Source organism: Colletotrichum fioriniae (assembly GCF_027942845.1).
Source record: "Colletotrichum fioriniae strain IMI 355084 chromosome Unknown scaffold_9, whole genome shotgun sequence".
Taxonomy (NCBI): Eukaryota; Fungi; Ascomycota; class Sordariomycetes; order Glomerellales; family Glomerellaceae; genus Colletotrichum; species Colletotrichum fioriniae.
In genome coordinates, this window is record NW_027076845.1 from 177,963 (window position 1) to 194,451 (window position 16,489).

The following is a 16,489-nucleotide window of genomic DNA, read 5'->3' on the forward strand; positions in this document are numbered from 1 at the left end:
GTAGTTTGGACAGTACCGTCCGCTAAAGTTTTGGCGTTGCACTAAGCCGCGACCATCGCAGAGACAGAGGCTTCTCAGCTTTGCGAATATGGTACGGGAGCTGAGGATGTGGGCGTGGTGGTTACGGTTCGTCTGAGCTAGGTGAAGAAGGTCCAGGGCTGAAACATATTCCGCGAGGATGGACAAGATCGGATAAGACGAGATGAGGTGCGAAATGGTTGGAGGCGATGATCTCGGGGTCATGGAGATCATCGAAAGTCCGACAAGTTGCGCGGCGGACATATCAATATCGCCTGAGCCTGTGAAGTTGTCTTTTCTGAAAAATTGCGACACACGTGTTCAGGAGCAGATTGTTGCCGGGCCACGGCTCACCGAAGGCGAGTCATCACTGGGATGTGCCTGTCTCAAATCAGGGGGCCGGGGACGCCGCGGTCCGGAGATGTTGAGGTCGAGCCACATGTGGCTGGACGAGCCACTAGCCTCAAGTCTGTGCCTGGTATCATTGTGTTAACGACGAGGCGAACATCGTTGTGACTATCGTTGATCGAAAAGAGAGTCAAGGTCGTCAGTTTCGCCGAGGATTATTGACAGAGAGCTTCTGCTGCTGTAGTGCATCGGACGACAGGAATTCAAATCGACGGCAACCCAAAGCCGCATTAGGTTTGAGCCTTTACCCACAAAGCATAGCTGAGTTCAAACACATTGGTGTGCCATGGAGCGACGCCGGGTAGCTACCGAAGATTGAAGCAGGCCATTGGATCATTGTCCATAGCTGTCAGAGTCAATGGACTGATCGGCATGACGGGAGCTTCGAGATTCCCGTAGAGCTCAGAACGGGCGACGTCAGCTTCGGTCGTCGTCTTTGATGATGGCTTTACGTTGGACTGGAATTGATACAAGTGTCAGAGAGCGTCTGGTTTCATCGGATGTTGGTGGAAAAGGTTGTTTCAGTCGACAGCTTCGGCATGATCCAGCCTTGACAGCCCCTCTTCTAGCTGTTCTAGAACGTTAAGCTGTGGGGGGGGGAGGATGAACCACTGTGACGTTGACTTGGTTCCAAGGTGTAGAAGTGGACGGGTCAAGGTGTGTAGGTGTCAAGGTGAGCGAGGTGCCATTTGAAGGTGGGCATTCGATGTTCCAGATTTCCAGATGTCTTCCGGACGCAGCGATGATCAAGCGCCTTGGAAGGTGTGAGATCATCTGGATCGCTCCTGCTTGGAATGGCGCTGAAGACTGCTGGAGAAGGAGCTACTGGGAGCTCCCCAGGCAGTCGGGCCCATAAAAGTGAGTCACGGCCAATCATCACCGCCAAAAGAATGTGCTTCCAGGGGGAGGTCTCCACTCTGATGGCCTGTGTGACATAAGGCTGCACTGCGAACGGCCAACAGCAGCGCAGCAGCAGCAGCAGCAGCAGCCAAAAAGGTCCTCGCGGTGCAGGCGGCAGGCACACTCTCGGGTGGTGCGCGGATGAGATAAGCCTGGTCCGATAAGGATAATACACCTGACCGAAGCTCCAACCTTATCGCGACATCATCCTCGTCGCCTACACCATCCCATCCTGTCTTGTCCTATCCCGTCCCGTCCCATCCCAGCCGTCTTCCCGTCCTTCTCTCTATCGGTTTCTTGTTCCTCTTTTCATCCTCATCCTCCCCTTCCTCACCTTCGCTTCGCATCTTGTCTTTTCTCTTCCCATCATCACCTTAATCCTATTCCATTCCACTTAAATATGAATCGCTCCAACTCTTGACCTTTTTCTCGTGAAGCACTTCCTCTCTTTCTCCCCCATTCAACATGGCCAATTCCCCGTCTCACAGGTCCAGCCGGAGCCCAGCCTCGTCCACCTCGGCTGGCCGAGACTCCACGTCCCTTTCACATTCCAGAGACCGCCGTGATGCACTCTCCACATCAGCCTCCGCCGCTGCCGACCATGTGCCGGTTGAGACATTGGTAGAACACCTGCTCGCCGCCAAACGCTCGCTCTCGTCCATGACGGCCGTCTTGCGAGCAAACGAAATCGCGACCGATGCACGCCAGGCCCATGAGGAGGCTGTTGTCTTGTATGCCGAGACTCAGTTTCTGCGACGAGCCATCTCCGAGCAGCTGGCGCTATTGATGAAGGTTCGCCGTGGTCTGAAGAGAACCTACGATGCCGGCAAGCGCGACTTCAAGCACCTGGTAAAGACCATGGATGCAACCAACGAGAAGCTGCAGGAGACCATGGCCATGCTCAAGAATACAACTGTAGAAGCTGTCTTCAGGCCGCCGGGCGAAGAGCGCCGCAATCTGATGGACTTCGTGGACGAAAAGAGCGTCCACGTCATGGTCGAGGCTCTGAAGCAGAGCCTCGGCGAGCTACAGGTGTGTAAACGAATCTTGCTGACTTTGGATTTCCCACACTATTTATGATGGTCTGGGTGACTGACGGAGCTATCTATATGCAGGCTATTCAGACATCCTTTGACGGCGACCTCCTTCGCTTCGACGATGACCTGCGAGCACTAAAGAAAACGATGACGGCGACACCCCTACCCCGAACGCCCTCCGACTCGTCACAATATGACCCGATACCCGAGCTTCTCGGTTCCCTCGTAGACAATTCACATGACATGGCCCAACTCCTCACCTCCTTGACGAAACACTTTGACTTGTGCGTCACAGCGGTGCGGACGACAGAGGGCGGCGCGGCTCTTGCTCGTCGTAGGGCGGCGGAGGTGACGCAGTCACAAGGTGGCGATGGCGTATCGTTGTCTGGCGTAATCGCTGACCAAGAGTCGCAAATGCCTGACCTCGAACCGATAACGACGCAAGACCGTGCGGACATGCTGGACGTTGTGGTTAGCGATGCATCAGAGGTCGAGGGCGTCATCCTGGAAATCAGCAAGAGACTCCAGACTATGGAAGAGGAATTTTCAGCCATGACTGGACAAACAGGACAGATCAAGTTGGCGTTCCTCGGCACCCTACAAGGGTTCGCTGCGCTGGAAGAGATGGGCGGTCGTATGGCCAGCTACATTGCGAGCGAGGCCGAGTTCCTCCAGCGGTGGGAGGATGAGACGTACACCATCTACAACAAGCTTGGCGAGATGGACGACCTTCGAGACTTTTACGAAAAGTACGCGGGCGCGTACGATAACCTGATTCTAGAGGTTGAGCGGCGCCGCATGGTGGAGGACAAGATTACAAACATTTGGAAGAAGGCGATGGATAGCGTTGACAACCTCGTCGAAAACGATCGGCGGGAGCGCGAAGGATTCCGCCAGGATATTGGCGAGTTCATCCCCACTGATCTGTGGCCGGGCATGGACGGTGGGATGAAGAGGTGGGAACTCGTCGCGGTTGACGACGGCACCGCCGAGGACGATGTGTCGGGCGGGCAGAGAAGCACGCCAGCACTGGACCGAAGCGTCGTGGACGCGGCCCGGGACCGATTGGAGCGGAGCCAGCAGCGGTAGGAGCGTTGCAGTCTTTCAGATTGGCTCCTGTGTTGATTTAGATTGTTTGAGTGTAAGGGTTCCCACGGGATTTGGTTTCATTGGCGTTCATAACAGGGTAAAGACGGTAGCCTCCAGATAGGCAAGGGATACGGCTTCACGGTTTCGTGGTTTGGACGGCGGCAAAGTTTGGTTTAATTATTTTTTGGCTGGGCATTTTATCTTCTTTGGTCTAGTATGAAGCGAAGTATCTTTTCAATACCATAGGATCAATGACCATCACGTCTCCACCAACGTATCTTCTCGTCCTCAAGTCTCGCGCGTGCTTGTCTGCTATCTTGGCCACCTGGGCTCTGGACTCTTCCGTAATTGTGGGTGCTCCATGGTTCTGGCTGATGACCATCAAACCCCCCCAGCGGCATTGGGTATCTATCGAAACCCAGATTGCCGTAGGTTTCTCACAACGCCGTGATTCTGAGGTAAGGTTATGGTGAGGTCGATGTCTCGAAGAGCGCTGAACGTGGTACCTTTCGCATCATCGAGTCTCTGGACTTCGGAAACGTGCCTTCCCGTCGTAGGTAGGATAACGGAATCTCCAGCGACGGTGACATAAGGAGAGAGCAATTTCTGGCCTTCAGGGGCCCAAGATCCGAGCATGTTCACGGTATCCGGGTCAAAGGCTGCGATGCAAAAGTAAGGCTTCGCGACATCTGTGCAGACGGAGGGCGCCATCAGTCGATTGTCGCTATGCCTGGGATGGCGATAGACCGGCTGGAGACGTTGGGAGACACGCTGAGGGGGCCATCCCAGTCGTTCGTCCTGGTATTGCCGCCGTCCTGGTGGAAGCCGACTACGTCGGGGCTGTGACGCGTCTTTCCAGGAAGATGTTGTGCTTGAGCTGGAAGTCCTATGAGAGACTGAGTAGAGACATTCTGGCTATCGAGAACGACGTCGGTGTCTTCGAGGGGTGATGGAGAAGCCTGCATCGGTTAGAACATGGGTTCCGTGGCTTTGATAATTAAGAGACTTTTGGGGTGGTATGAGCTGGCCAAATGTAGGGTGAAGCTGCAGCGCATTGGCTAGAAGAGCGGCAATGAGCTTATTATTGTTGTTGATCATGTTGAAAACGTCTATTGAATGTGGTAGCGAAACAACTATTGAGATGTGTCTGTGCTGGCAAGAATTCTACTGAAGTCCTTCTCTATGTATATAAGTATAAGAACATTGCTATTCCAATGTCTATATCCATGGTTCATAGCACCCGACCGATGATATGAGTCGCGCGCGTACTGGTCAGGATGGTGGCCGTATCTTGGCATGGCGTGCCAATACTGTAATTGATTGTCAACTCATTTCCGCGGTGTTGACTGTCTGCGCGGGAACTCAGCCACACCACCTCCGTCCGCTTTTCACTCTTCAGAGTAGATATCGTCAGCCTCACATTCGCACCAACGTCAATTTGTGCTCCCTGAATGATTCTAGAGCAAGTCGCTAGGATAGTCCTATTCACTATCCGAAGCCATTGGTCGTTTGCTAGACTTGGCGACGGCGACCTGCAGCCTAGCCTTGCCTACGCGGATATTCAATATCGAAGCGATTGGGAATAAGAAGCGATGCGTCGGACTATCTCACACAGTTGCTGAGCGGCTCCCGACTTTCAAAGTAGATCAGGGTGCTTGCTTGTAAGGCCAAACCTCTGAGATTGCGAACATCTTACCAAGGCATACGAGCACAGTGGCCATCTGAGCCAGCGAATGACATCAGCTATGAGGAAAGCTATAAGTCTTACAATGTAGATGGTGTGAGATGTTCTCGATCTAGAAGAGGGGATGCTCTTACAAAAATCGGTGCCTTCAAATGAGGCACGGATGCGGGCAGAGGATGTTACGGCAGCATTGACAAGTATCCAAAGGTCAAATAGCTCACCGTAACCTAAATTTTCCGCACAAGATACAATAAGAAGCCAAAGTCTGCACAGCCATTGTGTAATCATGCTTCACTCCTGCATACCTGAGCATTTTGGTAGAGGAGGTGATAAATCGCGATAACCTCAAACTCGTCTATGTCATGTGACCCAGGTAGCTTAAGTAAGGCGGGCACAGATAAGATAAGGTGGACGGCTCTGATTTCGCAAGGCACGATACATGAGAGGTACCTTGAGTGGCATGAGGTACTTGGCTAAGGTACCCCAAGCAGCTTACCTCCGATTCCGAGGTCCAACAGACGTTGAGTCCTAATAAGTAACACATTAGAGACGTGATTGCATCCGTTGCTGGCACTGAATGAGTGAAAGAGACCACAGGCTGACAATCAGTCCATGGCCCAGGCTCGAGGAGCAAGCTTGGTGTTTATTCAACGGGGTCCCTGCAAGTCGCGGGACCTTGTTTTGGGGGCCACCAAGGCAAGACGATTCTGGGCCGACGTCTCGCTTGGCCCTGGACCTGAGTGAATTGAGTGGCTGCGAGCTTCAAAGTGGGGTGTTTCCAAAGTGCCGATACCCGAGGAGTTGTCTCAGTCATGAGCTGTTTAGTTCCCCGTCGACAATGACATACACATTGTGCCTGGTTGCCACAGGAAATTCGGAAAACACCACCAACTTGTCAACTGTCAACCGTCGAGCTGTCGACTAATTTTCTGTACCTGGACCTCTGAGACCGCATTAGTTCGTCCCATGTCTTGTTATGATCTGGGCCCAGGAGGTTGACAAGAACACGCGAACTTTGGGGATTTGACCGCGAAGAAAGAGTTACATAAGCTAAGCAATCTCAAAAGATTGGGGCCCGCTACATTAAGAACCGGGAAGACCCAGACAAGCCTTGGCACGTGATGCACGGCACATCGACGCGTAACCCCTGCGCAGCTGAGGGAAGGTGCCAATCCCTGCGGCGATGCCAATTCAAATTCAAGGTCTCGATGTTCCTGCCCAATGACGTTACTATGCACCGCGCACGGGTCTGAGCTAAACTGGATTGGCTTTTAAACTTACTTTATGGATTCCAGTTGGGGCCTTTTGGGTTTGGGTGTTTTTCTACGGAGAAGTTGCGATGCGATGATGGTTTGATCCAGGGCAGGCATGGTACCTTAGGTGGGAGGCCTTTTGGGAGACCAACTGGATGATTCCAATTGTTCTTGCTTGCGCTACCTTACGCCAGTGAACAGTCCGAGCAAAGAGCGCGCACACACAGGTACCTGGACTACCTTACCTACCTTAGGTAGAGTACCTTGAGTACACAGACAGGCGAGGGAGATGGGCAGAAAGAGGGGACCAAAGGGGAAAAGAGCGGCCTGCGGTGGCTGCTCCTCCCGTTATTAGTCGATCCAATAGCTCCGTCATTGAATTTCATTCCAACCGCATCAGAGACTGAGACCCCTTCTAATTATTCTCTCTGCGCTGTGCTTTGTTTTCTTCCAACCTACCTCACCTCGCCAAGAACTTGCCTTCTGGACAGCAATCACCACACCGTTCGTCAATCGTCCATCCGGACTGACATTTCCACGATCGACAAACGAGATCAATTGCATCGTCGTCGAAGCAATGTCGCAACCCTACGGCGAATCTGCTGGCTACTACGGTGGCCAGCAGCAACAACAGCAACCTCCATACGATGCAAAGTATACCCAGCAGTATAACAACAATAACAACGGATACCAACAAGACTACAATCAGCAGCAGAACTACCAGCAGGGCGGTTACCAGCAAGGCTATCCCCCTCCCCCGCCGCCTCAGCAGGGCTTCGATAATGGGAGCAACGGCTACGGATACAATGCGCCGCCCCAGGGCTACGATCCCGAGAAGTACACCTTTGAGGAGGCATTCAAGATTGAGAAGCCCAAGTGGAACGATCTCTGGGCTGCCATTCTGGTAAGATACACCCTGTCGCGGCGACAGACACCCTCAACACCGCGTCAATACGATGGTGTTCAATCGCTAACAACCCCACGCAGTTCCTCGCCGTCTTTCTTGGCTTCGCTGCCGTCTCAGGCCTGACGATATCCGGCTACTCTGCGACAAAGGGCCTCAATGGCGGCGGCATCTACGACGGAGGTAATACCTTTGGCCTGAGCACCAACACAATCGTCCTCTTCGCCTTCGTTCTCGCGGTCGCAATCGTTCTAAGCTATGCATACGTCTGGATGGCGCGCTTGTTCCCCAAGGCCTTTATCTGGGTCACGGGAATCCTCAACATCGTCTTTGCCCTCGTCACCGCAATCTACATGCTCTCGCGCAAGTACTACTCGGGCGGCATTGTCTTCCTCATCTTTGGCGTCTTCCTCGTCTTCGCCTTCATCAGCTGGATCCCTCGCATCCCCTTCTCCGCCCTGATGCTCAAGACTTCGATCCAGGTCTCTAAGAAGTATGGCCATGTCTACCTGGTCTCTTTCCTCGGTGGCATGCTGGGTGCCGCTTTTGCAGCTTGGTACTCCGTCACCCTAGTCGCGACCTATTCCAAGTACCAGCCGTCGCAGGACAACCCGCAGTGCAGGAGTGGCCAGTGCAGCCAAGGCAAGGTCATTGGGCTGATCGTCTTCATCACGTTTGCTATGTACTGGATCTCCGAGGTGCTCAAGAACGTCATCCATGTTACCATTTCGGGCGTCTACGGCTCGTGGTACTTCTGCGTCAACAACTTCCCTAAGGGTGCGACTCGCGGCGCGCTCAAGCGCTCTCTGACCTACAGCTTTGGCTCCATCAGCTTCGGCAGCTTGATCGTCGCCATCATCAACCTCCTCCGCCACCTGTGTTCCGTCGCCCAACAGCAGTCAGCCGCGGATGGCAACATTGTTTCGTACGTGCTCTTCTGCATCTTGAGCTGCCTCATCTCTCTGCTCGACTGGGCCGTGACATTCCTCAACCGATATGCCTTCTCGCACATTGCCCTCTACGGCAAGGCCTACATCCCCGCGGCCAAGGATACCTGGAAGATGATTAAGGATCGCGGCATCGACGCACTTGTTAACGTGAGTACTTCCCTACAGCATTCTTCCTATTGTATCAGTAGGTTAACGTGTCCCAGGAATGCCTCATCGGCCCCGTCCTCTCCTTCGGCGCCACATTCATCGGCTACGCTTGCGCGTTCCTTGCCTACCTGTACATGGTGTTCACCAACCCCGCCTACAACCAGAGCGGCAACTACACCCCTGTGGTCGTGGCCTTCTCCTTCCTTATCGGCCTGCAGATCGCCAACGTCTTCACGACGCCGATCTCGAGTGGTATCGATACCATTTTCGTCGCTTCTGCGTGGGACCCCCAGGTTCTCATGCGCGATCACCCTCAGCTGTACGACGAGATGGTTCGCGTGTACCCTCAGGTTCAGCAGGCTATCCACGCCTAATGTGGAGCATAATTGTGTGTGTGAGAGTGTGAGCCAGTGGGGAGAGGTTCAGGAGAGGTGGTGGAAGAGACTGAATACCCCAAGAGAAGTGCATTCCGTCCACTTGGACGATGAACTTAGTACTAATGAAGAAATGGCATTTTATCAATACGTCCTTGATGTTGGAATCACTTGCGCCGTGGGAGATGCGGTTCCTGTTTATCACTGACTGGAGCAGCAATCAGACTTGCCCACCAACCTCGTCAAACAACCGATATGCAAAAAGAATATCCAAGACAACGAACAACAAAAGATGATGTCCCTAGCAAGGCTCGAACTTGCGACCTTTGGATATCTCTAGATGTTCTAGAGTCATATGTATTTGATATGAGACCAACGCTCTACCGACTGAGCCATAGAGACAACTGTTCATGTCTGTTGGAGATAGACAGGTGACCAAGGACCCTCAGGGCCATGGAGACGGTGAAAAGAACTGTTGGGGGACCCGGATGAGCAAAAGATAATGACCAGCCTGGGGGTCGAACCCAGAATCTCCTGATTACACGAATCTCTCAACTCTCGATAGGAGGGAAGAAGGGGATCGTAGTCAGACGCCTTGCCATTGGGCCAACCGGCCTTGGAAGAAGATCCAAGTGGAACTGCTTGATGGGAGACGAAGCAAGATTGGAGTTCATGAAAGAGAGGAGATGGGACTGCGGGGCTGCCGCTGGAAAAGATTAGTCTTGGAGAGCAAAGAAAATTCTGCAAAGAGTTTTTCGGGCTTGAAGGCAGATTTTTCACGATGGGGGCCGGCCGGTGGTGTTGCGGTGGATTGAGGACGTGGGGTGGCCGGGTCGGTGACGAGCGGATCGGAGGCGGGGGCCGGCGGTCTGCGGATGGTGAGTTTGGGTGGGGAACGCGGGGTCGGAATGGCATTCGGAAGAGAATGGCAGCGTGGTGATATGGCGGCTAACATTTCACAGGAGGGTTCTTACGGGAGGTAGGGCTCTCGGGGTACCTCGAGTACCCCGTATCAATGCTGGATCATAGCGGCAGTTCATGGGAATGACGCTTTGCAAGTTCAGGTGAGCTATTCAATCAAGTCCACAAGTTCATTCAGTTTGGTTGCCACTACTAAAGCACGCATAGCGCGTCCATCTTCACCAATTTTCACCTAATTCCCGTCCTACATCCTGGTCCCTCCTCCCTCGAGCTCGCCTATCCTCGACTGCCAATCAGCCGGAATCTCCGCTCCTTCAATCCAAGCGCCATTTTCAAGCTCACGCGTTCGGGATTGTACCACGCAACGCTGGCTGCCATCCCCCTCTCCCTCCCTCCCGGAGGGCATAGTACATCATCCGATGCAACATTCACGCGTCACCGACGCGGTTTTCAGCAACTTACCAGTCACTGTTGGCCATCTTGACATCTTCAGATGTCTCTCCCACTTGGGTGTTCTCATGAGAGCACGGTTGGTGAGGGGCAATTCTCAATTGCCCGACTCTGTAGGTGAGTTTTTCCATCCAATCAGAATCGTCAATCGCCAATTCCTTGAAGCTGCGAATGAGTGATTCTACTCCTCCTGAATAGAGATGAGTAAACACATTCCCCTCCTCGGCCGATTCAATCGGCGGGGCGTCAGTCATGTCAACATCTTCATCATGCTGTTCATTCGACTGGTTGGCTTCACGTCGCTCGACGTTCACCACGGAGTCCACACGCTCTTCGTTGCCGATTGCAGTCACCGTCACCCCTTTCCCATAAGATCAGCCAACGCACCTATTCTCAACACGCCCACGGCACGAATGCCAAAACTTACTGTACATGAAGCCCCCAGCTTCATGGGTCCCGATCACCGCCCAGGCGCCGTACTTGCGACTGACGGGCGACCAGCCACTCTCCCCCGCCATCTCCGCAGGCCGCGGCTTCGCGACCTCGGCCACGATCCTAGCGACCAGGCGCTCCAGCACCTCTGGGTCTAAGGTTACGTGAAATGGATCCATCGTGTCTTACCTGACGCGTCTCTTACGACGCGTTTTCTATCTACTCGAAGCGTGTCCCGGACACTGCCTGAACTCCAAGCTCTCGCGAAGCAAAACAAGAAAGAAAAAAGGAAACGCTGACTAGGAAGGCACCGCTGCCTCGTTCTCCCCCAGCCGATAGAAGGAAAGGAGAATGATGAAAGGAAGAAGAAGAAAGAGGGAGGGAGGGAAAGGAAAGACGACAGGCCGAGCCAATTTATGCCTTTGAGACGCGTCCAGGACCTTCCACACGCGTTTGCCAATAGGAGTGTCTGTACAGCTAGCAAGCCTCGTTTTCAACCTGCTGGCCACCCTCAAGAAAGCAACTGGCAGTAGGTACGTATCTCCTCTCGGCAGGATATCGGCTGAAGTGACAAGATCCAACAGTCTCCCAACGTCGGCTGATCATTGTTCCCTTCTGATGACTTAGCAATGCAGCCGATGTGACGTTCCTCATTATGATTGGATAGCGAGCTGCAGGCTGGTTTTGCCGCAGTCGGTTACACAGGAGAGGTGTATCAAGAGGGACGACTGAAGTACTGTGTACCAACGCCATCATTTCCATCATTCATACGCGTAAGATACTTCGATAATTAGCATAGACCATGTCGGCCTCGCCCAACATGTCCCTCTCGACTAGGTACGGACGTTAAATACATTATCATTGTTATCATCACTCACGATCGCCGAGCGCTCACCACCCATCACTAAGCGCTCACTGGCACCAACGGTGTAATCAGTGGGAAGACCTACCCTAACAACATCTACTTCTATGTTTTGTTGGGAAGAGGGATGGCCTGGCCAAAGACACCCAACAAGGTAGGGTTGGAGTTGTCAGATGGGGGAATGGTGAAACTAGTGCTGGAGCTGGCGTTCTTGACTTGGTCAAAGGTGGTGGTTGAGGTCTGAGTGGAGTTGGCGTCACCTCCTAGACCGATGTTGAAGCCAAAGATGGACGCCCTGCCACCGCTGGAGCTGGCCTTGTCCATGTAGTTGTTGATGGTGGATGCGGCGGAGGAAGAAAGCTTCACCTCCATGCCAACACCGTACGCGAGAATTGCCTGGTTGACAACCGCCATAGGCTTGCTAAGGTTGGGATCGGCGTCGGCGACGATGGGCAAACCAGCAAGCTGGCTCGGGTTCCTGGTACCATTCAGCCGTTTGCCTCTCAAATTTTGATGGGGTTAACTTACCAGTTTCCGGGGGCAATAGAAAAGCTTTGGAAGCCAGTAGCGGTAATAGTGACCTCCAACTCAGCTCCGGCTTCTTCCGCGGTAACATTCTTGGTCACAGTTACGTTGTTCTCGGTGTATGTTGCGCTGAAAAAACTGCAGTACGGTGCGGTCACCTGAACAGTGTCGTTGGAGTGACCAAGGTCCTGCCAAGATGACGAACTGGCGTCACTCGCCTTGAACGTGATCGTCGTGGGTGTCTTGGAGTTCTGGGTGAATGTGTTGATCCAGCCGTCAACGACCTGGAGGTACTGGGCAGGGATCGTGTACGCGGGACGCTCGAGCGGAGCATCGGGGGTGCCAGCTTGACCGGAAGAGATTTGATCGGCGCTAGCAGAGGAGCAGGTCATGGTCACGCTGATGAGATCAGAAAAGACCCCCGAACCTTAAGCCGTTCAGTCACTCACCCAGGGATTGCAGTTGTGCCATTGGCGGCATTGAGACTTGACTGGTATTGACTCACGACGGGAGCCATTGGGTCATCCAGGGCGGAAGAAGCGGCAGCTGCGGCAGCGGTGGCAGCGCGACTAGAGGTCTGCGCCCATGTTAATTTAGGATAGTTCTGGATGCACCACTGAGGGAAGGAGTCAGAGATGATCTGGTCAGTCACATCCTGCTTCCAGGCCGCAATGGCGGTATATTTGACGTCTTGATACGACTTCTGCGCTGCCTGGGCGGCTTTCTGCGCATCATTGTATCGAAACTTGGCGCCAATATTCTTATCCGAGTGCTGCAAGTGTTTAGTCAGTTCATTAGCACTTCGACAGGGGAAAAACTTACAAGGTCGACGCTGTTAGGGTACCTATTATGGTCTGGTGTTTAGCGAGATATTTCGTAAAGGGCGAGAAGAGTGACATACAAGAGGCATCGTTGGAAGTAGCTCTGTTGGCCAGGAAGGAAGACTGGCTCGTCGAGGCTCAGAAGCGAGTCACCGATAACATACACGCCGTTGTTAGTGATGGCTGGGTTCACCTTCGTGCCGGCCGCTATACCTGCATAAGAGAGTGGTGCGACGTAGAAGCGGTTATTGCCGCTCAGGGTGATGGATTGAGCGAAAGTGTTCTTGAGCTTGACACCGTAAGCCAGCCAAAGGTCAGCATCAGCCTTGGAGACCTGGGGAGTAGTCATTCTGAGATATCTGAAAGATGCTTGAACTGTGTTTGAAAGTGGCTGGTTTAGTACATGGTTGAGAATAATTGTGACTGAAGGTTTCTTAGGGTTTTCCATAAGATAGTAGGCCCCTTATACACGTCTGGGAGAGTGAGAGGCAGCACATGTTACGATTCATTCAAAGGTCTTTGGATGATGGCATGTAGAAGCAACTCGAAGGGAAAAGTAATTGCATGTATCAACTGTATTCTCAATGGCTTGATGGCCGTCCCGGGCGTCTGAGACTAGTGCATAACTCCTGCTGGCGTTTTCGAAAACGGAGCGTGATCCGGACTCGCAGCAGCTGAGTGTAAGACGTGTAGCGGTGAGAAAGGATCAGAGACGAAAGCGAGTGGCTGCCCACGCTGCCTTAACTCCGGAAACTTTTCCTATATGTGGTTGTGATGTCAATGGGAGAATGGCCTGAACTCGCGCCAAGTTGTGTAATCTCCTCGCAACCAAGTGAGACTGCGTTACTCTCTATACTTGACACTTCCAACTAGGTAGTTATATGCTTAAGCATGTTACTGGACTGAGCACTGACCGAGGTGCTTTTACTGGTTTTTCTCCTCCTGAACATGCTGAATCATGTAGAGCTATCTGACCTCCTCCGCGTCTAGGGAGGATAGGATGTTCAGCATTCTAGTAACTTACTTTGTGCATATCCAGCGTCTACACATTGCTCCACTACACTGATCGGCGGGCCGCTCCCGTCGGGTGATTACCCCGCTTGTCACTTCCAAACCCATGCACCATGATCGACCAGCTCGCGAGGCGGTCGACTTCGAACCTGGCTAGATCTACAATGCTCGGCGTTCGCTTATAAGCCTGCATGCATGCTCGTGGTTGGACGACATTCGATGTCACTTCCAGACATTACTTCACATCTCACTGCCCAGGACGATCTGTAAAGTATCTCGACACTTCCCGCTGGTCCATGGTCTCCTCTGCGAGTGCCTACTTAGTCTGTCCTTTTCACAGGTCCCCTCCCCCACAGTCTCGCCTGTTAGTCCGCTTCTGCGAGGTATCCGCAAGTATGGTCGCCAACTTTGGCGGCAAGGTGGGCGGCGGATAAGGAAAACTCGGAGCAAAACCACCCGTTTGCCGAAGCACCCTCTACTTAAGGTAATGGATACTATGTAGCAACACTAGCCGCTCGCCAAACTTTGATGCTACGAGGCATTCACTGCGATGATGACTGGCATATCTGTTCCAGCTCCAGTGTATAAGTGTAAAAGTGGGCAAGGGTCTCATGCGCGGGTGAGTCTTGGACACATTCCTCCACCCCATGTTCTGTTAAAGGTACTTGGTCATGCGGATGCTCTACAAGACTGAAGTAAAGCCATAATCAACATGGTCCTTGAGACCATGAGACTCTTCAAGGAGGTTGACATCTTCCACGCCATGCTCTTGATCGTACCCTAGTAATAGGCCGATCATTGACGTCGTCGAATGGTATAGGCGCACCAGCCCCAAACTTTTCCAAGATCTCAGGCGAAACAACCGCGTGATTCACAAGAGGCTTCCCACTGACAAACCTGGAGGCAGAAAACTACGTAGAGCCAAGCGGTGACCTACATGCAGCACCTCGAGGCTTTCGGGAATGCCTGGACACGTGTACCTTCCATCTGATATGGGCCACTCTCTTTCTATCTCAGCTCTTCTACCCATAGAACTTCACATCTCGCGAAGACGAATCGTCACATCATCAAACGCATCTTATTGCTTCCTTCATCCAATCATCTCACGCCTCTTCAGATTTGACCAATCCACTCATCATTCTTCATGCGATACGCTAGGGCCCGCCGATCTAGCCATTCCACAACATCATCTCTACCGGCGGCCACCGCTGTGTCTCGATAGAAGACGTCTCGGACTGGACGTTTCTCCGGGCCAAGGTCCTCGCTAGACAAAAAGTCGAAAATCGTCTCAGTATGGAATGGCTGGCCGTCCCATGTCCTCTTGTTCAGTGTTTGCATCCAAACTTACTCCAAGTCGTCTCTCCAAGCCACTCTTCTGTGGTGTTGCTTGTTTTCTGAGCGACTGAGCTTGGCGCCGAGCCTAATGAGATTCCTGCAAATCGCGAGTCGCCTTTTCTCGAAGGCTATCATCAATGGCGTTCGTCGTTTCCCATCTCGAGGGCTGATGTCGAACCCATGCTGGACCAGTCTCTCAACGAGCGAGTATTCCTCATCAAAAGTCTCACTTTCTGTTGGCTGACGTACCGGGTGATCACGTGGCCAGACATGTAGGGCACGTGGTATCACCGGGGGAGATGGAGAGGTCTCAGGATCATATAGGATCCTGCAGATGCGCAGAATGGCCGAACCACTACCAACGAGACCGACCCCCTTGCTTTCTTGTATACTTAGCTACCAATCCCATTGCCCAGAGTCCCGTGTCGGACGGCGGATACCAAGACGGGAGTCGACTTTTGTCCGGTCTCGAACTTGAACTGGACGCGCTCCCTCATCCGAGGGTGGAAATCTACGTCTCGGTCGTCAAAGCTTCCCAAGTTCTGAAAGGGGATTATGAGGATGATGGTAGTCCAACTTGATACTAACGCTGTCTTTGACACCTCCCTCTTAGTCTTGGCCCCGGGCCTTTCAATATGAAGTATCTTGTTGTTTTGTTCTTTCCCCACAAAAAGACAACTGACGGCAAAGGCAGAAGCTCGGTTCTGAACCTTCACAATGTGCCCGTCTTGAACCAAAAATGACCAGATTATTTTCGTTGAACAGAGTAAGCAACGTCAAGACGAATCTAGCACCACCGAGTATAATAGTACTACATGGAATATCTACGGTTACTATATATTAATGTACATCGAGATCAGCCTGAAGCAAAGTCGTTGAATTCCCCCGCAATGATGATATTTCTTCTAATTGGTTTCCACTAATAGACCGCACGGGATATGCCCTCTCACCGCCGTATCCGCCTTTTCCACTCGAACACGAGAAACCGAGCGACTCTAGGCTCCAGAAATTTGCGACCAAGATGCCATTCGCTGATCCGCAGACGCAAGCTAATACATGTCTCCAAACCTCCGCCTTACTAAATTTACATACTGGCAGCGTTACGCTGCACCATGACTTGGGAGAGCTCGGGTGAGTCCAGTCTTCAGGAAGGGAAAGCCGGATGCCTTGCAGAGGATCATCGAGCCCCCTCACCCGCTCCAACAAGTCTAGCACGCTCTCGCCTGCCTTGTTGACGATGCCCGCCTCGGCCCCGCACTCAATGAGTGCGGAAAGTATCGTTTCGAAGCACCTCGCATGATGCCTGTGAAGCTCGTCATTTTCATAGATATCGAGGATGAGAGTCAACAAATTGCCGAGAGGTGTGTT

General features: G+C 52.7%; 3 protein-coding genes and 2 non-coding genes across 5 annotated transcripts; 2 read left to right on the plus strand and 3 right to left on the minus strand.

Annotated features, from left to right (window-relative positions):
* Positions 1 to 1,791: 1,791 nt before the first annotated feature.
* N0V96_007513 (uncharacterized protein) lies at positions 1,792 to 3,452 on the plus strand (the record flags this gene model as incomplete). The annotated part of the gene is made up of 2 exons (XM_053192857.2): positions 1,792 to 2,358; positions 2,442 to 3,452. 2 exons carry the CDS (start codon positions 1,792 to 1,794, stop codon positions 3,450 to 3,452), a joined length of 1,578 nt encoding a protein of 525 aa, XP_053049797.2.
* Positions 3,453 to 6,966: 3,514 nt separating this feature from the next.
* Positions 6,967 to 8,764, plus strand: PNS1 (pH nine-sensitive protein 1; the record flags this gene model as incomplete). Its single annotated transcript, XM_065758049.1, has 3 exons — positions 6,967 to 7,293; positions 7,377 to 8,390; positions 8,447 to 8,764. 3 exons carry the CDS (start codon positions 6,967 to 6,969, stop codon positions 8,762 to 8,764), a joined length of 1,659 nt encoding a protein of 552 aa, XP_065613191.1.
* A 296-nt stretch (positions 8,765 to 9,060) lies between these two features.
* On the minus strand, positions 9,061 to 9,166 carry N0V96_007515. Its single transcript has one exon. It is a non-coding gene; the product is annotated as a tRNA-Met (tRNA).
* A 101-nt stretch (positions 9,167 to 9,267) lies between these two features.
* On the minus strand, positions 9,268 to 9,380 carry N0V96_007516. Its single transcript has one exon. It is a non-coding gene; the product is annotated as a tRNA-Arg (tRNA).
* A 2,154-nt stretch (positions 9,381 to 11,534) lies between these two features.
* On the minus strand, positions 11,535 to 13,124 carry N0V96_007517 (uncharacterized protein; the record flags this gene model as incomplete). Its single annotated transcript, XM_053192854.2, has 5 exons — positions 11,535 to 11,907; positions 11,958 to 12,353; positions 12,404 to 12,726; positions 12,777 to 12,798; positions 12,856 to 13,124. 5 exons carry the CDS (start codon positions 13,122 to 13,124, stop codon positions 11,535 to 11,537), a joined length of 1,383 nt encoding a protein of 460 aa, XP_053049794.2.
* Positions 13,125 to 16,489: the final 3,365 nt, after the last annotated feature.